This window comes from Bathycoccus prasinos (genome assembly GCF_002220235.1).
Source record: "Bathycoccus prasinos genomic : Chromosome_9".
In the NCBI taxonomy this organism is placed as follows: domain Eukaryota; kingdom Viridiplantae; phylum Chlorophyta; class Mamiellophyceae; order Mamiellales; family Bathycoccaceae; genus Bathycoccus; species Bathycoccus prasinos.
Genome location: NC_024000.1, coordinates 681,432 through 700,157, shown reverse-complemented (window position 1 = coordinate 700,157; position 18,726 = coordinate 681,432). Strand labels below are relative to the sequence as shown.

At 48.9% G+C, this 18,726-nt stretch overlaps 12 protein-coding genes across 12 annotated transcripts; 6 read left to right on the top strand and 6 right to left on the bottom strand.

The window, feature by feature from the left end:
* Window positions 1-310: 310 nt before the first annotated feature.
* Window positions 311-1,078, top strand: Bathy09g03800 (hypothetical protein PGTG_18813; the record flags this gene model as incomplete). The annotated part of the gene is made up of 1 exon (XM_007510989.1): window positions 311-1,078. The coding sequence occupies one exon, from the start codon at window positions 311-313 to the stop codon at window positions 1,076-1,078; it is 768 nt and encodes a 255-aa protein (XP_007511051.1).
* A 61-nt stretch (window positions 1,079-1,139) lies between these two features.
* On the top strand, window positions 1,140-2,592 carry Bathy09g03790 (unknown protein; the record flags this gene model as incomplete). The annotated part of the gene is made up of 2 exons (XM_007510960.1): window positions 1,140-2,530; window positions 2,571-2,592. The coding sequence occupies 2 exons, from the start codon at window positions 1,140-1,142 to the stop codon at window positions 2,590-2,592; spliced, it is 1,413 nt and encodes a 470-aa protein (XP_007511022.1).
* Window positions 2,593-2,662: 70 nt separating this feature from the next.
* Window positions 2,663-3,286, bottom strand: Bathy09g03780 (unnamed protein product; the record flags this gene model as incomplete). The annotated part of the gene is made up of 1 exon (XM_007511164.1): window positions 2,663-3,286. One exon carries the CDS (start codon window positions 3,284-3,286, stop codon window positions 2,663-2,665), a length of 624 nt encoding a protein of 207 aa, XP_007511226.1.
* Window positions 3,287-3,440: 154 nt separating this feature from the next.
* On the bottom strand, window positions 3,441-5,335 carry Bathy09g03770 (T-complex protein 1 subunit theta; the record flags this gene model as incomplete). Its single annotated transcript, XM_007511050.1, has 2 exons — window positions 3,441-5,039; window positions 5,294-5,335. 2 exons carry the CDS (start codon window positions 5,333-5,335, stop codon window positions 3,441-3,443), a joined length of 1,641 nt encoding a protein of 546 aa, XP_007511112.1.
* Window positions 5,336-5,577: 242 nt separating this feature from the next.
* On the top strand, window positions 5,578-7,017 carry Bathy09g03760 (predicted protein; the record flags this gene model as incomplete). The annotated part of the gene is made up of 1 exon (XM_007511131.1): window positions 5,578-7,017. One exon carries the CDS (start codon window positions 5,578-5,580, stop codon window positions 7,015-7,017), a length of 1,440 nt encoding a protein of 479 aa, XP_007511193.1.
* Window positions 7,018-7,102: 85 nt separating this feature from the next.
* Bathy09g03750 (predicted protein) lies at window positions 7,103-7,915 on the bottom strand (the record flags this gene model as incomplete). The annotated part of the gene is made up of 1 exon (XM_007511020.1): window positions 7,103-7,915. One exon carries the CDS (start codon window positions 7,913-7,915, stop codon window positions 7,103-7,105), a length of 813 nt encoding a protein of 270 aa, XP_007511082.1.
* A 168-nt stretch (window positions 7,916-8,083) lies between these two features.
* Window positions 8,084-11,608, top strand: Bathy09g03740 (predicted protein; the record flags this gene model as incomplete). The annotated part of the gene is made up of 1 exon (XM_007510853.1): window positions 8,084-11,608. The coding sequence occupies one exon, from the start codon at window positions 8,084-8,086 to the stop codon at window positions 11,606-11,608; it is 3,525 nt and encodes a 1,174-aa protein (XP_007510915.1).
* A 107-nt stretch (window positions 11,609-11,715) lies between these two features.
* On the top strand, window positions 11,716-12,479 carry Bathy09g03730 (SOUL heme-binding protein; the record flags this gene model as incomplete). The annotated part of the gene is made up of 3 exons (XM_007511165.1): window positions 11,716-11,847; window positions 11,948-12,052; window positions 12,102-12,479. The coding sequence occupies 3 exons, from the start codon at window positions 11,716-11,718 to the stop codon at window positions 12,477-12,479; spliced, it is 615 nt and encodes a 204-aa protein (XP_007511227.1).
* A 116-nt stretch (window positions 12,480-12,595) lies between these two features.
* Bathy09g03720 (unknown protein) lies at window positions 12,596-13,960 on the bottom strand (the record flags this gene model as incomplete). The annotated part of the gene is made up of 1 exon (XM_007511065.1): window positions 12,596-13,960. One exon carries the CDS (start codon window positions 13,958-13,960, stop codon window positions 12,596-12,598), a length of 1,365 nt encoding a protein of 454 aa, XP_007511127.1.
* A 115-nt stretch (window positions 13,961-14,075) lies between these two features.
* Window positions 14,076-16,118, bottom strand: Bathy09g03710 (predicted protein; the record flags this gene model as incomplete). The annotated part of the gene is made up of 1 exon (XM_007510883.1): window positions 14,076-16,118. The coding sequence occupies one exon, from the start codon at window positions 16,116-16,118 to the stop codon at window positions 14,076-14,078; it is 2,043 nt and encodes a 680-aa protein (XP_007510945.1).
* Window positions 16,119-16,497: 379 nt separating this feature from the next.
* Bathy09g03700 (unknown protein) lies at window positions 16,498-17,775 on the top strand (the record flags this gene model as incomplete). The annotated part of the gene is made up of 1 exon (XM_007511202.1): window positions 16,498-17,775. One exon carries the CDS (start codon window positions 16,498-16,500, stop codon window positions 17,773-17,775), a length of 1,278 nt encoding a protein of 425 aa, XP_007511264.1.
* Window positions 17,776-17,868: 93 nt separating this feature from the next.
* Window positions 17,869-18,681, bottom strand: Bathy09g03690 (predicted protein; the record flags this gene model as incomplete). The annotated part of the gene is made up of 1 exon (XM_007510922.1): window positions 17,869-18,681. One exon carries the CDS (start codon window positions 18,679-18,681, stop codon window positions 17,869-17,871), a length of 813 nt encoding a protein of 270 aa, XP_007510984.1.
* Window positions 18,682-18,726: the final 45 nt, after the last annotated feature.

The following is an 18,726-nucleotide window of genomic DNA, read 5'->3' as shown; positions in this document are numbered from 1 at the left end:
CGATTTGACGACGACGACGAGGAAAAGAGACGAGGGGAAAAGAGGACAAAAACGAACGCAAAAACGACGTATGCGTTGATGATGAAGAATACCACGAATGAAATCGAAAGAGGATAACGCCGACGACGAGGGGTTGTTTACCCCTCCGTCGTGTTTTTTGTTCGCGTGCGGCGCTTTCGCGTGCGACTTTGGAGAAGGAGGAGGAGATGAAAATGTCATCGGCGTAACGAACGCTTCTTCTCAAAGTCATCGTGACATCGAACGCTCAGGAGGCGCTTGGACGAAAAACGAGAGGAGGAGGACTTTTGAGATGTCGATGATACCCGAAGGCGACGAGTTTTGCATAACTTCGGCGAAGGAGAAGAAGGGAAATAATCAAGAAGAAGAACGACGAGATGGTGATGATGATGATGATGTCGTCGTTCGAGCGGTTGGATTCTCGTCGTCGATGAAACATTGGGCGAGTTGGACGAAAGGCGAGGATTTGGAAGTTCGAGACGAGGAAGACGATAAAAGTCGTTCTCCTCCACTCGAACTTCTTTTCTCGGGATGGAACCAATTCGGGCAACTCGGCGATGGGAGTTGTCAATCGAGAGCGCCTGATGATTTTCAACCGGTGCCTCTGTTCTCGCGGATGAACATTCGAGTGCGGAAAGTTGCGTGCGGTTTGTTTCATTCCGTCGCGTTGTGCGAAGGCGGCTCCGCCTACGGTTTCGGACAAAACCCGCAAATAGGCGCGCCGAAAGATGTCAAATACTCCACGATACCACGCCTCATCGAAGGCGGCGATTTAAACGACGAAGACGAGATTGAATTCATCAGCTGCGGATCTCGCCACACGCTCGTCGCGACGAAACGAAAAGTTTTCTCCTTCGGCTCCAACGCGAAGCGCCAGTGCGGCTTTTTACGAGACGACGATACTACCGACGACAATACCGAAAACGACGACGACGAAGAAGAAGAAAAAGATAACGTCTACCTCCCTCGCTTAACGCTCTCAATAGTGCGAGGGTCCTCTTCTCGCATACATCGCGTTCGGTGCGAACGATGGAGTTCTTTCGTCCTACTCTCGTCGTAACGCGTTGTTTCATACGACTCAGTACGAGCTCTTCTGCGTCACAACTCTTCCTCTCATCAAAATGCAACACGCGCACCCTCTTTTCCCGGCGTCGACGGAAAACTTCCTCCGCCGTGGATTCTTCCTCCTCTCTTACCTGTGCTTCACGCATAAAGTCATATTCCAAACCTTGCATCGCACCAGCCGCCAAACGAGCGCGACATCGCTCCTCCACTCGGTCGTGGAAACGTTCGTTTTCGCGCTCGTCGCGTTGCCGTTTTGGAGAAAACTGAACGGGCGAGCGATGTTCGTCCCGATGAGCAGCGGGTCGATTTTTCTCCGCAGGTTCGCCAAGAAGGAGACAGAAAGGAAGAGGAACAGTGATGCGTTTCAAGGAAGGAGGAGGAGGAAGAAAATGATGCGCACAAAGAGCAACGTAAACGCGTTTGTCTTTGGGGAGGAGGCGAGGAGGGATTTTGGTGAGGAGAAGGAAAAGAACGAGGAGGGAGGAGGCGGAACGATCACGATGAAATCGATCGAGTCGAACGTTTCGAAACTGGAACGAATGACGCCGGTGTTCAGCCAAGAGTTGATGGCGTTCGTGAGTGGGAATAAGAGCGAGTTGTACGAGAAGAGGAGAAAGAGGAACGTCGCGGAGGCCGTCGTCGCCAAGCGAGGAAAAGAGGAGGATTTTCGGCAACCGACGAGTCAGTTTTTGTCAGTTTTTAGCGTCGGCTCGAGGAATAGCAGCGGTAGTGAGAACATGGTATTGTCGTTGACGGACGAGAGTTGCATTCGGCCGAGCGAGTTGGCGAAGAAACATTTTCCGGCGGTTATGAATGCCATGCGAGAGGTGAACGGGATGAACGTGAGAGTGGTCGCGTTGAGGCCGAGTTATAGGTACGAGGAGAAAAAGAAGAAGAAGAAGAAGATGAAGACGAGCAAGACGACGAAGAAGAATAGCGCGGAAAATGACGACGACGACGACGACGACGACGATAGCAATACTAATAACAACAACACTAGAAGAAACTATTACTTGGAAGAAATCATAGCGAAAAGCAATCGACTGAATCGTCGGAATAAACCGAAACGGTTCCCTCTTTCGGATAGTTTGTACACCGCGTACGCGTGCTTAGCGAAAGATGCAGACTGCGATATCTCCGATGTTGGCGTAGAGGCGGAATTTTTAGGGCATCCGGTACAGAAAATGCCACTAGATGTTGGCGAAGTCGTCTGCGTGGACTCTTTGGCGAGAAGTCGAATGTTCAACGCGGGAGAGGCTATTTTAGAATACAACGAAGAAGACGAGGAAGAAGAACAATACGAGGATAACGACGACGACGACGAGAACGAGCACCGGCTGCTCCGAAAGAATATCTTTGCCAAAGCTGGCAAAGGATGCGTCGTCCTCGTCTTTGACTTGCTCGATCCGAAATACGAACGCAACGGCACCGCTCTAGGCATCGCCAAGTGCGTGGAAGAAATGACCAGAGTTTTCGGTAACGAAAAGAGCAGCGCGTTTGAAAAACTAGCCGTGAGCATCAAGTGTAATCTATCTTAACGAATCTAGTGTATATTTGTATTTATATATTACACAAAATGTCATCGTTCTTCTTCTTCTTCTTCTTCTTCTTCTTTGGCATCGTCTAAACCGACGCCTAACCAATCGTCGTAATCGATCCAACCGTCGTCTCTATAATACATACCCGGTCTGACTGGAACTCGACTCGGCGTCGTCCGAGAATCAACCGCTGCCCACCACTCCGCTTGCGTCCGTATCCTCCGCTCTTTCGCGAACTCTCGCGCGAGCGCTTTCGCTTCCGCGAACGGTAACGGTCTCCCTAGCCAATCGTCCATATCAATCCATCCGCGATTTCTGTACGCGTTCCAGGGATCTCTCGGAATGAACACGCATCCGCGTCTGCGGTCTTTCGCCCAATCTCGCCAATCGTCCTCGTCGTATAACCCTAACGTCCAAACGAACTCTCTCGCGACTTCGTATTCCAAAATAAGCCGGCTTCGGTGTTCCAATTTCTTTCCTAACTTGTTTTTTCCCCATTGCCTCCCGTCGCCCCATTTCGGGTCGATTTTTTGACTCGTGATGACGACGACATTCCGCCGTTTACTGGTAGATGCGTTGTTGTTGTTGTTCTTATTGTTGTTGTTGCCGCGGAGGAGGTGGATGGAAGGATGGTGATGACTGCAAAGAGAGGAAAAGCCAGTCATTCGATTTTTGCGTGTGTCGGTTTGGAGTTTAAAATTTTCTCTAAGACTCGTAGTACTCTTGATTTATATTGACAAAAGCTTATATTGCCGCTTTCTCTCTCTCTCTTTCTCTCTCTTTTCTCTCGTTTCCTAAATATATATGTGTGTGTGACGTTTAACCAGCTCTGGCGTCGTTCGGCCCCGGGCCTCCGGCTTGTTTGCTCATGATGATTTGGTCTACGCGCAACACGGTTCTGGCGGCGTCCACGGCGAGCTTGAGCGCCCAGTGTTTGACTTCCAACAAATCGACGATCCCGGCGGATTCGCAGAGATCGACCGTTTCCTGGTCGCCGGAAACGTCCACGCCCATTCTATTGTTATTTTTGTTACTACTACTGTGCGCGGCGTATAAAGAGGCGATGACGCTGGTGGCGTCTAAGCCGGCGTTTTCGGCTAAGGTTCTCGGGACGAGTTCTAAAGCTTGCGCGAATTTTTGGATGGCGTATTGGTCCAAGCCGGTTTGGGTTTTCGCGTAGTCGCTGAGGCGTTTGGCGAGAGCGATTTCAGTCGCACCTCCGGCAGCAACCGCTCGCGAGTCTCTCATTAACGCTTTGTACGCGTTGATGCCGTCGTCCATGGCGCGTTCTAAATCGTCCATCGCGTTCGCCGTGGCGCCTCTCAAGATGATGGTGCTCACGCGAGAGGCATCGTCTTGTTTTAAAACCAACACTTTCGAGTCGCCGATTTCCACGACGTCGATTTTCGACGCGTACCCTAACTCGTCCGGTTTAGGTTTGCCTAGTTTAATCAACGTCGTCGCGTTGGTCGCTTTACAGACTCTTCGTAATTCAAATTTTGAGGGGATTTTCACCGCCATAATTTTCTTGCGCTCTAAAAAGTGCAACGCCAAATCGCCGAAAGATTGACCGGTGAACACGACTTTACAGCCACTTTCGACGATTTCGTCGATGTACTTCTCCACTTGCAGCTCCTCGCCTTTAGAATATTCCTCTAAATCTTTACCGCTTTGAATCAAAACCGTGCCTTTCGTCTCCGTGGCTTGCGTGTCCACGGCGCACCCAAACACGGCCACCTTGGCGTTTTCTACGTGTCGGACGGACCCTTCCACGTTTCTCCGTATGACCATCCCGTGAATCGTTTGCACGTCGTTAATGTTTCCGCCGACAATTTTTGCCGTCCTCACGTCTTCCACGTTAAAATTCTTCGCGTTCTTCTTCGGGCACACGTCCACGCACGCCTCGGCGACGATACTCGCCAACTGTTCCTCGTACCCGCTCTGTTTCGAACTCAACGTCCCTTTCAACCGTTTCGCCACGGCCACTTTATCTCTCACATCCATCGTCTCCGTCCCTTCAATAGCTAACTCCTCATTCAACCACTCCAAACACTTCTCCAACGCTTTCTGATACCCGTCTCTGATCTCGCTCGGGTGCAACCCGTCCCGAATCAACTCCTCGGCGAGACTCAACAACTCCCCGGCAAACGACACCACAAAGTTCGTCCCGTCCCCGACTTCCCTCTCCTGCGCTTCCGCAGCCATCACCACGACTCTCGCCGCTGGGTGTGCCACTTCTAACTCTCTCACGATCACCGCCGTATCCGACGTCACGAATAATTTTTCCAGATGGTTGATGACCATCTTGTTCATGCCGTTCGGGCCGAGACTCGTTCTCGCGATTTTCGAAAGCTCTCGGCACGCTTCGATGTTTTTAATCACCGCTTCGTCCAGGCCGGATAAGTGCTTGTGACCATCCTGTTGTTTAAAATAAAAGTCGTTTTATGTGTGATAACACATCATCATCATCGTCATCGTTTTGAAAAGAAGATTATAAGATCAGAGAGAGAAGTCAACGCCGAGATCGAGAGTTTCCTTCGACGACGGCGGAAAACCACGTTCGTCGTTGGAAAAAACAAACACATCTCTCCCTCTCGTTGTCGTAAAAACACGCGTCAAAGAGGACATAAACGTGAGACAACAAAAAGAGAGAAGAACGCATTTTTTCGTACCTTCAGCATGGCTTGGAGCCCGTACGGCATTCCAGCCGACATTATTACGTGCGCGTTTCTTCTGTTCTACAGAGAAGGAGCAAGAGTAGTATAATACTCTCGCGTGAAATGAAAGAAAAGTGTGCTCTCGTCTCTCTGTTTGTCTCTTCCTTTAAAAAAAAAAAATGGAAACCCTAAATACATTTTTTTTTTTCCTTCCTTTTGTCTTTTCTTTCTTCCTTTGTGACGACAGTTGCGTGTTTTGTGTTGTTTGGATATTTTGTGCGCGCAACAATAAAAACAACATGTATTCTGCCATCGCGTCTTTTGCTGCCGCGCAACAACGCGCTCCTCAAAAACAACAGCATCATCGTTCTCATCATCGTCAGGAGGAGCAGCGCAGAAGAAGGCTTTGTTGTAGATTTTTATATTTTCGGTCGTCGACGACGAGCAAAAGTCGTCGTTCTTGTGGTGGTTTTGGTGAAGAAGCACACATCGCGTCTCGATGTGACGATGATGATGGAAAAACCGAATCAGACGAGGAAGAAGTTTCAGAGGAGGAGAGAACCACACGGAACAACAACAAGAAGAAATCAGTCTGCATCGTCGGCGGGTGCGGACGGATTGGGTCTCTAATCACTCGAACAGTTTTAAACGACCCGGAGAGACGATACGAGAGAGTGCACGTGTTGACGAGAAATGTGAACAAATGCATCGCACAAAACGACACGATGAAGGAAGAAAACGAAGAAGAAGGACGATTGACGTTTGGCGAGTGCGACGTGACAAATTTTACCGCGGAGCAGTTATTAGAAAGCGTGAAAGGGTACGACGAAGTCGTCGCGTGTTTTGGAGCGCAGAGAATCTCGAAACCGTTCGATTGGATCACGAACGCGGAAAACGTGGACGAGCGACATCCGAAATCGGTGAACTTTTGGGGCGTGAGGAAGTTGGCGTTGGCGGCGAAGGAAGGCGGGTGCGAACGTTTCGTTCGAGTGACTGGGATGAGCGTCGGGTATTCTGCGTTTGACTTCATAGCGGTTTTGTTGAATAACGTGTTATCGATGACGATTAAGTTTCAATTGCTCGGGGAGTTGGCGATTCGAGAGGCGTGCGTCGCGAACGACGAAACGAAATCGTCGAAAAGGATGTCGTATACGATTGTTCGGCCGGGGAACTTGACAGATTGGGAAGGAATTGATAATAATAGCGACGACGAGAAAAATAGCGGCGCCAGTAGTAGCAGTAGTACGAAGAGTAGCAGGAGCAGCGGCGGCGCAAACAACAAGAAGAACAACAACAACGAAAGAGTCGTCGTTCTAACGCACGGCGCCAACCACATCGACGCCTCCAAAGTCAGCCGAGAAGACGTCGCGCACATTATCTTCGTCGCCTTACAAAACAGAAAAGCGACGGAAAATGTTACCATATCCATCGCCGGTGCGAACAAAGCCACCGCGGGTATGCGAAGCGCCTTTCGCTGGGATCCGGCGAGAGGAGCGTATTGGGAAACGCAAGCCATCGACGACGCGAATGTTCAAATCCTTTCCAAATGGTCTGACTTGGACGTGCGTAAATTTCAACCGGACGAGGAGAACGACTTGAAGGAGAAAGCGCATCAGTTTTGGGCCTGGTCTTTTTTGTTGAGCGCATTTGGAGTCGCCTATTTATTCCTCCGAGCGATATTCTCTTTGGTTCGTTTCTTTATGCTTAGTTTGACGAGTAGTACTTTCGCGGCGGTATAATGGTGTGACGATGATGATGATACGATGATGATAATACTAATAATACTAATAATAAGAATAGTAACGCATATTATCAAGTATAAAATTAAGTACTGCTTCTAATCGCGACCAACTTTACGTCGAACAACAGCGTCCGATTAAAATCTTTCAACGTCTTGTTATCCAACACGAAATCGAGCGCTCTCAACCCACCAAACGTCGTCGGTTTCGGTCCAACCCCGTTATATCGTTCACCGGGATTCCGACTGTATCCTAATTTCTCCTCTAACTCGCCGGCGATTTCGATGCGTTTTATACCGCCTTTCCCCATATTCAACACCGCTTCGTCGAACGCCGGTATCGCCTCGCCGGATCCAACTCGAAACGTAAACGGCGCGTCCGTCTCTCGCGTCGACTCGATCTTCTTCGCCTGGTACCCCGCGGTGTACCCGACCCAATCGACGACGACCACGTCGCCTTTCTTCGGCACTTTCGCGAGATCGCCTTCTCGCAAGTCTATGTATCTCAGACCAGAGTATGAGGTAAAAAACTCCATATCGCCTTCCCGGAGAGAGGTGTTGCTGTTCGAGCAGTTTTCGCAATCTTTGACTTGGCCTTTTAATTCAGCCGCTTGTGAATTGGTTGTTCTCCCCGCAAAAGAAGACAACAACGCGCTCATTCCCGTCATCAAAACCGTTTTTCGTCTGTTGTTGTTGTTGTTTTCGCCGCTGCCTTCCTCCGCGATGAGCGCAGCGGTCGTGTGAAAGTTTAAAGCCGTTCTTCTTCTCGTTAAAGAATACGAAGAAGAAGAAGAAACACTCGTCGTCGTCGTCCTCGTCCTCCTCTTTGAAGTCGTTCCTAAAGAGGGAGGAGAAACAGACGCGTTGCGAGAGCGACAGCAGCAGGAGTTATACGACATGTGAGATGATGTAAAACTTCGAGTTTTGAAGCAAAATTTTCCCCTTCTTCTTTTTACAAGACAATCATTTAGGGTTTTTGAGATAAACCCTAAACGTGTAGCCTAAAAAGAGGACGCGGAGGAGAATTTTTCTCCAATCATATCACACGTACTACACGACTTCTATCCATGTCGCGAGGACGAGAAAAAGCATCATCTCTGTCGTCATCGTCAGCGGCAGCGACAGGAACGAATATGAGTCTCGGGTACAGAGGGAGTAATACCAAGTTCAATTACGATTTGGAGCGACAACCTTTAATAAATGATGAAAATGATGATTTTGATGTCGAGAACGAAGAGGACGCGACGAAAATGTTCGGAACAACTTTGAGGAGGAAGAAAAGGACAACGACGATCAAAACCGCCGCGACAGTCGCGTTCGCGTGCGTCGGGGGATTGTTCGCGCTCGTTTCTTCCTCCTCTGGTTCTTCTTCTCCTGCATCGTTAGTGAAACGTTTTGTGCGTACGAATGAGGGTGTTGGTGCAAGTTCTGCTCTGGCCGACAAAGCGTACGGACGAAGAACAACATCGACGACTTCTTTCCTCGGTTTCGGCGGCAAGAAAGCGACGACGACGGGAGTGAAAACGACGAGGACGCCCAAGGTCGTCGATGGTGTCGCTGTTGAGAAGAAGACTTTGAAGAAGAAAGAGCAAGAGACGGTTCTCGAGGACGAACCGAAACCTCCGGCGCTGGACCAGGAGAGTTTACGACCGAAGGAGGAGGAAGAAGAGGAGGTGAAAGAAGCAGAGGAAGAAGAAGTGAGAGAAAAAGCAGACGAGAGTGAGAACGACGGCCCCGAGAGCCAAAGCGCTTTGGAGGAGATGGAGAAGAGCGTGGAGGAGGACAATAGTAAAGCGGCGGAAAAAGTTGCCGCGGCGTCGGCTTCCGCTGGTAGCACTGATGAAAAGAGCGGGAAAGTCATCACGTTGCACACGGCGTGCTCGCCTCTGGAGAGATTGAATTTTGATCCGAAAGAGTGGACCGGCGTCGTCGGCGCTCGCATTGCAGTGGCGCGATTAGACAACCCGAACTTATCCTTCTCGAAATCCATCGAAATGCGCGCGACCGAGTGCGGTTCGTACGAAATCGAAGAGGAAGGTGTCTTGGAAGACGGCGACAATTTCGGGTTTTATTTGTACCCAATCGTGAACAAAGACAGTCACGCGCCGCATCTCGGGTACCCGGTTAAAGATGTCGGGTGTTACGTCGCCGATCAATCCGGGTTTTGCCCGCAACAAATAGCGCCGATGGTGAAAACAATTGGCGGACCGTTCGGGTTGAGAGAGTGCACGAAGCCGAGTAAAGTGAGCAACGAGGAAACTGGAACCTCGAGCGTGTTCTTTTCGAGAGTTTACAGTAAAAGTAGCGAAGATTCGAGCAAATCTTCGAGCGCGTATCAGTGGGGGTCGTGCTCGGAAACGTGCGATTACAACAAGAATTCTGTTTGCGCTACTACGCAGAACGCTCAAGAAGAAGATGTCGCGGGCGCGGGCGAACAAGAAGAAGAAGAACAAAAAGAAGAAGAAGAAGAAGGAGAAAAAGAAGAGAAACTCTCCAAGAAAGAACTCTTAGCTAAGAAAGAGCGCGAGCAAGCGTTGAAGAACGAGGAAGAGATGGCGCAAAAGCTCTTAGCCGAAGCGATGAAGAAGGAGAAAAATTTGAAGAGCGAGGCGTACGAGAAAAAGATGGAGAAGAAACGCTTAAAGAAAGAGGAAGAGGAACGCAAAGAGTTGGAAGCGAACATCGATAAAGATGAAACAGTGGGCGAAAAAGTCATCGACGAAGCCATGGAAGCTCCGATTTATGACGATGAAAAAAAGACGAGAACGACGTACAGCGTGGTGTCGACGCCGCCGGAGCCGGAGAAGAAAAAATCCATCACGGAAGGCGCGATCAAATCCATCGCCGATAAAATCGCCGAGAAGTTTGGGTACGAGCCGAAGAAGGAAGAAGAAGGAGAAGTCGTCAAGAAGGAAGAAGAAGAAGAAAAAGAAGAAGAAGAAAAAATAAAAGCGAAAGTAAGTTCCGATGATGACGACGAGAAGAAGAGTGAGAAAACCAAGAAGACGAAGAAGAGCTCTTCTTCTAAAACAGACAACAAGAATGTTCTTTACAAAGGTCACGAGATACAACCGCCGAAACCACCAAAAGCGAGCTCGACGGTGACGTATACGGTAGTTAAGAAACCGGGAGGCGTGACATCGTCCACCGTGACTGGAAACGTTCCGAAACCACCCGCTGTTCTTCCTCCGAAACCGGATGGTATTTACGAACGCGACCCGTCGGCGAAGCCGACGGACGTTTCCAACGCCATCGCTATGGAATCCAACGTCGGCGTGAAGCCAGCTTTGGCAGAACATCACAGCGAAAAATACGAGAGTTCCAAACACGCGGGAGAAACCGATGAAGAGCTCGTTCCTCCGAAACCTCCGACGATTCAAGATGCCTCTACGTCGTCCTCGGGTACGACCATTTCGGAAAAGCCTCCTTTACCGCCCCCGCTCAAAAACTCGGTCCACGTCAATGGAGGCGCGGTTCCGCCGCGACCGCCATCGGTACAGTGCGCCAAACGCACTGACGACAAAAAACGTCTCCACGACGAAACTTTTGAGTTTGCCATCGAGAAATGTCTCGAGGAAGAACCCGTGCAAGGTTTATGCGAACGGTTTGGAAAGCTCTCCATGTTTGGCGTCATGCCGGAATGGGACGTCTCGTGCGTCACCGACATGACGGATGCGTTCAAGTATAAAACGTCCTTCAACGGCGACTTGAGCAAATGGGACACGAAATCTGTGGTTGATTTTTCCGGCATGTTTTCCAGCGCGTTCAAGTTCAACCAAGACATCTCCAAGTGGGATACGTCGCAAGTCACGAGCATGTTCTCCATGTTCTACTTCGCCAACTCCTTTGACAAAGACATCTCCAAGTGGGATACGTCCAACGTGAACGACATGACGGGCATGTTCTACGCCGCGTCCAAATTCAACAAAGACGTTCGTCCTTGGAACGTGAAGAAAGTGAAATCCATGGAATCTATGTTTCGCGAAGCCGACGAGTTCGATAAAGATGCGTTCAAACACACCGACGCTTTATTGACAACCTCGAACATGTTCCGTAACGCCATGAAATTCAACTCGAACGTAAACGATTTAGTGATGGATTCAGTCAAAGATGCCTCGTACATGTTCTACGGCTCGGAAAAATTTGACCAACCTCTGGATAACTGGAACACCGCAAAAGTGGAAAATATGGAACACATGTTCCACTACGCCTCCAGCTTCAACCAAAACTTGAATCGATGGGACACGTCCTCGGCGACGAACATGAACGGCCTCTTCCAATCCGCGAGCACATTCAACGGCGACATTTCCAAATGGAACGTCTCCAAAGTCGAAAAAATGTTCAGCATGTTCAAAAACTGCAAAAATTTCAACGCGGATCTCTCCCACTGGCGTCCGGAGCGCGCCGTGGATATGAGCTACATGTTTTACAACTCCGCGTTTGACGGCGACGTCCGAATGTGGCTCTCGAAACAACCCAAGCTCGACACGACCGAAATGTTCGTCAAAGCTGCGTATTTCGGCAAGAAGTGGAAGTGCGAAGACGCCGACCACGGACCGCCGCATTCTTGCTCGCTCAAGAAAGAAGACTAATATTTATAAACGTGTGTTTCATTCACGTTTCATTTCATTTGTAATACCAAACTAATACTACAGACAGAGCAAAAAGTTCCTGCATTTGAGACGTCACAACAACAAAGATGGGTGCCGCGTTGTCCATCTTTGGAAAAATAAACGAAGAATCGCCTCACTTTTCCTTGCTCAAGAAAACAGCGGAGTATGAAATCCGACGCTACGCGCAAGCAATCGCGGTCGAGACGAGCTACGAAGCGGTGCGTTTGTTTTTTGTATGCGACGACGACGCAGACACATCAGAATTTTAGAATTGGAAATCGTTTTATCGTAACTAAACTAAACATCAACAACTCTTAGGAACACGTGTTAGGAGGTCAAGGGAAGAGTTTCATGTCCCTGGCGAAATACATAGGCGTGATGTCGAAACCAGAAAACGAGCGAGAGGAGAAGATTTCCATGACGGTGCGTTTCGTTTTCTTGATTGTTTTCTAAATTCATATCTATAACAAAGGCACCGGTGTCCATGGGAAAAGTGGTCGAAGCGCCTAAAGGCGATAAAGAACAACAACGGTATAACATGCGATTTTTCCTACCCGCGAGCGAGATTAAGTCAAAAAGCGAAGCACCGCAACCATCGAAGGAGAACGTGAGAGTGGTGGACGTTCCGGAACGAACCGTGGCGGTGAGAACGTTTAGCGGGTACTTTCGGAAAGCGAACGTGGACGAGAATACGAAGGCGTTGCTGGAGAGCTTGAGAGGAGACGAGGAGGTGAAGAACGTCAAGGAGGATCACGTGGAAGTTTTCGGGTGGAATCCGCCGTGGACCATATCTTTTCTGAGGACGAACGAGGTGCTGGTGCCGTGTGATTTTGTGCCTTTGAAGAAATAAATTCAAAGAAGAGTTTGGGAAAAATGTTATAGAGAGCGCGCTTGTTGTGTGTTTAAAAGAGAGAAACTTCGTTTGTTTTCTAACTACTTTTGCTGTATCTAAATGCATTAAACTATTTATGCGGGGATCAAATCGTTCGTGTTTACAGCCATGCTCAACTTGGCTCTCCATCCCGGGAAGCTTTTCGCCAAGTCGTGTTGTATCCAATCCGAAAAGTCTCTGCTTTCCTCTCGTCCTCGAGTTCTTCTCAAATCGTTTCGAATGACGCGAATCACGTGTAATATCGCATTCAGGCGACCGTCAACTCTTTCCTTCGATTGCATGTCCAAGGCGTGCGTAATCTTTTCTTTCACCACGGAGGGGTTCAAATTATAAACATTTGTGGCCGTTTGGTACGGTGTAGTGGTAATCGTATCGGGTCTGTATTCGTTAGGCGCTGATCTTCGTTCGACAACCAAGACGGCTTCTTCTTCTTCTCCTTTTTCTGTCTTGTTGTTCTTGTTCTTTTGCGTTTCCACTTGGATCAAATACTGATTTCTGATGTTTTCCGGTAAATCCTTCCACACGGAATCGTCCACTTTTGTCGGCAACTCGTACTCTTCGTCTATTCTTCTTCTTGCGGCAGGTTTCTTCGTCGTCGTCATTTCCTTCTCAGGCGTCGCGACGAACTTCCTCCTCTCCTCGCGTTCGTCGTAAGTTAACTCTTTCCTCTTCCCTCCACCAACCACTTGCACCGACGGCTCCAACAATTCCCTCCACCTCGATTTCGTCGACACCGGGTGTAACGGTTTCAACTCGTACCTATTCTCTCTCTCGTCCACTTCGCTCACTTTCATCTTGTTCTTCCTCCTCGAAAACCTTTCGACTAACCGCGCCTCGAAATCCGCCTGCGCTTGGTTCCCGTACGCCAGCGGGCATTCGATCAAACACTCTCTGCTCGTCACCGGTATCACGTGATAACAACAGTTGCGTTCCTCCTCAAACGATACCGTCAAGTGTTCCTTCTTGCTTCTTTGTCGCTCGACTTCCTCGCGAACTAAAGTCTCGAAGCATTTTTCTTCTTCTTTGGTGGTGGTGCTCACATTTTCTCTCTCCTTTTCCCCTTCCTCCTCGTCTGTCTCGGAGAAGAATTGGACGGAGATAATTTTACTCGTTCGCTCTTCTTTTAACTCCGGCAGCGGTGGAGAGGACATGTCCCCGGCTTTTACGCTCAACCGTTTACGCGTATGTTTTTCCGGCGTTTGCGATGGGGTCGTTGTTTGCGTCGGTAAGATCTCTTCTTCTTCTTCGTCGTCGTCGGTTGATGATGATGATGATCCCAAAGAGGAGAGATTCTCCGTCCAATCGGACACAACGAGGGAAGATTTCTTCATCCTCGCTCTCCTCTCTTTTCTTTTGCGCACGTGTTCGAGAACTTGAGGTTCAAAGTGACCTCGACTTGGCCCGCTCGTCGCTCGGAACACGCCGTGATCTCCAAACATTTTGACGATGAGAAGGAGAAGGGAAAAGAGCGAGACGATTGAAGTGGATTTTGTGGAGAAAAGAAGTTTTTTGTAGGAAAGTATGAAAAGACAGGGTGCTCAAATTCTTCTACGATTACCCTTTTGTAACGAGATGTCGAATCGCCCATTCCTTACGTTTCTCGGGAGAATAATTCGAGACCAAGTTGCTAATTTGGAAGTCTTCATCTTGTTCTTCTTCTTTTTTTCTTGCTTTTTTATCGCCCCGGTCGTCGTTTCCGTCTTTGGTCGTCGTCGGCGTCTCGGGTTTCGCGGGTGGTTCTCCTCTTTCTTCTCCGTCACGGGGGGTCAGCTTTTCGCGTCCGTCTGAGAAGATGTTTTTCAGCTTTTCGTTTTCTTTTCTCGCGAGCGTCAAGTCCAGTATCATCTGTGAAATTCTTCGATTCGCTTTCGCGATCGTGAGCTCGTGCAAGTTGCGCTCGAGTTTAATCTTGTTTTTAAAGTATACGTTAGCTTCTAGCATGAAGTGGCTTAACTTGTTTTTGTAATGTTCGCGAAGTAACTCGTGCGCTCTTTTCACTTCCATGTCGACCAAAACTCTTTGCTGCTGCTTCTGCTCTTTTTTGCGCGACAACAAACTCGGCCTCTCGTGATTGTGTGCGTTTTCGTACTTCACGAGGCCGTTTTCGTCCACTTGCTTCCTCGCCGGACAATTCGGACGCGTACATCGGTAGTAACTTCTCGTTACTTGTGAAGAAGCCAATTTGATGTTCTTCCGACCGTATTTTCGCCACTTGAATCCGTCGAGGGTTTTATGGGGATTTTCCATCGTATCGTGCTTTTCTGTTTCTTCCTCGCCGTTTTCTTCCTCCGAACTGTCGTCGGTATTCGCCGAGACCATCTCTTGAACGCTCGCGGACAAAATCTTTTCCTTCAATGCCTCTCGCTCGTCATCTTTGGGACTATTATGCCGACTTCTCGGTCGTCCAATTGGTCCTCTCCCTTTCGTTTGCGTCGTCGCGTACACTCTCAATTCGCTCGGCGTTCCGTCTGTCCTTCCCCTTCGCAACGTCGCGTTCCAGTGGTTCTTCACCGAATTTTCCGTCCGTCCGGGTAAACCTTTCGCGATATCCGCCCACTTGTTTCCGAGCACCTTGTGTAACTCGATCAACTTTGACTCTTCTTTCGTCGACCACAACCCGCGTCGAATGTCCGGTCGCAAATGATGGTTCCATCGTTCGCGGCACTGTTTGCCAACTCGCCCGTTCAGCGCTCTCGAAACTGACGACCAGCGAGTGCCAAATTTCGCGACCAAACGAATCAACTCCTCGTCTTCCTCTTTGGACCACTTCGGTTTCGGACCAAAGTGGTTTCGGACCACTTCGGGAGTCTCCTGGAGAGTCAAAGAGTGTTTATTTTGATTCTTCTCTAAGAATGATTTTACATTAACGATGTCATCATTAGTAACAGCTTCAGAAGAGCCGCGGAACGACGGTCTGAGCTGTCCCGAACGAACTAAATCAATCACCGATACATCATCCCGTTCCGTCTCCTTCGTTTTCGGATGCCACACATCTCCACCCCGCAATTCGTCCGTTACGTGTTCCTTTAACGCGTACCTACCCGGCGCAATTCTTTGAAAGTGCGCACCTTGCGATAACACCGCGGTGACTGAGCCATTCGGCGTCTTGCACGTACCCGGATTATACAAGTCCAACCGCTTCGCGATGCTCACAATGTTCGCCGCCTTCATTCCGCCCGGCCCCGCCATCGCCAACAAAGCGTACGCCGAATGTTTAATCGTCCCGAGCTTGTATCCTAAACTTATCGCCTTCTCGGAGCAATCCTCGTCAATTTTCAAAATCGTGTCTGGATCGAACGTCTTCGGATCGGTCGAAATCGGTTTCTTCTTCTTCAACTTTTGCTCAATTTGCTCAAACGCCGCGAGCAAAGAAGGAATCCTGCATTCGTACTGACGTCCTTCTTCAAAGCGCACTTCGCGAAAAGGCGTTCGTGTCTTTGCGACTCCCCACGCGAGCGGACGGCCGCGTTTCAAAAGCTCCTCTTCCTCCTCCTCTTCCTCCTCCTCGGGGGCGCATGTGATTTGTACATCATCGTCGTCGTTTCGTTTTCTTCGTTTCGCCGTCTCGTTTTCTTCTTCGTTTTCTTCTCCTCGCATCACCGTATTACTATTGATACGCGTGCGTATACGTGTGTGTGCGTGTGTATATATAAATGCGCGCTTTCAATCGGTGAGTGGTAAAAGAAAAGATGTTTGTCCGGTCGACGCTTTATTACTCCTGCGATGAGATGAGTGTGATGTGATGATGAGTTGATGATCGCTCAAAAAGCGTTGACCAAGCGAGCGTTTTTTTTTGTTTTTTTTTGAAAGAAAGAAAGAAAGAGAAAACGAACCGACACAAAAACAACAAGTGTTTTTTTTCTTCTGCTTTTTTTTCTGTCCTTCTTTTGAAAGGGAAAAGTGATTGTAACTTCCCCATAACGAACACTTTATTTTAAAACAGAGAGAAGAGAGAGAGAGAGAGGAAAGGGAAACGATGGCATCTGCTGCTGCTGCTGCTACCGATGCTTCTGCTGCTGTTGATATCGAGGACGAGGACCAAAAGAGGAGGAGGAGGAAATGGAGGAGTTTGAGGAGGGAAAGTAAAATCATGGGACAGATTGATATCGAAATCGAATCGAATTCTTCCCGAGGACAACAACAACAGTATTTATCGATACGATTAACGAACAAAAACTACGACGACGCGGCGGAGATGTGCGTGAACTTTTGCGAGGAGCGCGGGTTGCCGATGAAAATCGCGCCGGCGTTAGCGTTACGGCTGAGAGCGGCGTATAAGAAGGCGCTGATAAAACAGGCGATGGATTCTTCTTTGAATTCTTCTTCTGTTGGAGGCTTTGAACGCGAACGCGAACGCGCAAAAACGGAAGGAGAAGAAGATAAAGAAGAAGAATACAAAGAAGAAGAAGAAGTTCGACGAGAGAAAGTGCAACTACTGACGTCGAACCCGGCGGATATGGCGAGGCGCATAGCGGAGATTAAGAAGAATAATACATTTAACAAAGAAGATGAGACGACTACGGCGACAAAAGCGAATACAACGACAAGCAAATCGTTTCAAATGGTCACGCCTTCAAACGTTGGGTCCTGGAATCCAGTTGCGAGTGGGGAAATGACGATGCAAAAAATTGGTGCGGATGCGACGAGAGTCGTGCGGAGAGAACGTGAAAGAGAAAGAGAAGAAGAAGAAATAAACGGAGGAGGAGATTTGTTGGAGGTTATCGTCGTCGACGAGCAACAACAACAAGAACAACACCCGTCGCATGGAGGACAGTTCGAGTTCGAAGAAGAATGCGCATCTGAAGCGGATCTGGAGGAGGAAATGCTAGAGTTTGAAATCACGCCGACGAAACAGGATTACGCGGATAGCTTCGCGCGTCCTTCCGATTGGTTCGTCCAGGACTTTGAAGACAAAGCAACGCTTAGCGCGAAGAAAACAAACGAGACTTTTAAAACTCCATCGAAAAAAGAGAGCGACAGAGGTGAAGGCAGCAGAGGTAGCGGCGCGGCGGTAGCAGCAGTAGCAGCAGCAGCAGTAGACGGCGACGACGACTCCGATACCTCCTTATCCGAGAAAATTATTCACGCCTCGCCTGGGTTCAAAGATTCCCTAAAAATGTTTGAAGCCATGGACGCGCCGAAGAAGAAATCGAGCTTTGTAAAATCGCCGACGATGACCGCTCCGGGATTCGTCTCACCGATGGAAACGAAAAAGCCAAATCCGCGGTACGCGCCTCGAGATTTAAACGAATAGTAGTAATAGTAGTAGTAGTAGTAGTAGTAGTAGTAGTAATAATAATAATAGATGATAATGTACAAAAATGTCGCAACGACGCTTAGTTTACATTTACAAATCGGGCAAACCGAATTGATTCAGTAACATGAGATAACTGATAGCAAGCACGCTAATCAAAATCCCTTCCGTAATGCTCGCCTCGCCAACCTTATCCTCCTTACTTTCAAAGAAAACGTGCCTCGCCCCTAAATACGCGATGATGTACCACCCGGGCCACCTCAACCCTCTCCCCCACCACCACACGCTCCCTTTCGCCTCCAAATACTCCGCGTTGAAATATTGAGGCGCGCCCATCGCTTTATAACACTCCGCGATTAAAAGTTTCGTCTTTTGATTCATCTTATACTCCCTCGGTATTAACTTTTCAATCTGTTGTAACGACACGATCGCCTGGTCCCACTTTTGTTCTTTCATCAAACTCTCCCCGGTTTTTAAACATTCTTTCGCGCGCAAGACGTCGTACTCTGAATATTCCGCCGGCAACAAACTCTCGAAAAATTCACTCGAAAACACTCGAATATCTCTGTTCGCGTTTGGGATATCGAAGCCGTCTAAAACGCCTCCGCCTTTCGGTCTGGTGTAGAATTCCGAGAGCCAGGGGAATACGGTCGCTTCGCACAGGACCAGAATTCCTTTCGTCGCTAACACAGCTCTTCGAGAGGACTTTGACGTTTCGGAATTTGCGACGTCACGATTTTCCCCGACAACCACAGTTTTGGGAACAGACGATGGAATTCTGTTTTTGAACTTAATCACCGCGCTTTCTTCCTTTTTCTCGTTCGCTCTTCTTTTCACGTTGGTATTCTTGTTCGGCTTTAATAGCTGCTGTCCTTGCTGCGCGACCACCGCGCTCGTCGTCCTCATTCTCTACACAACAATAAACAACCACTTTACTAAATGGGAATATCT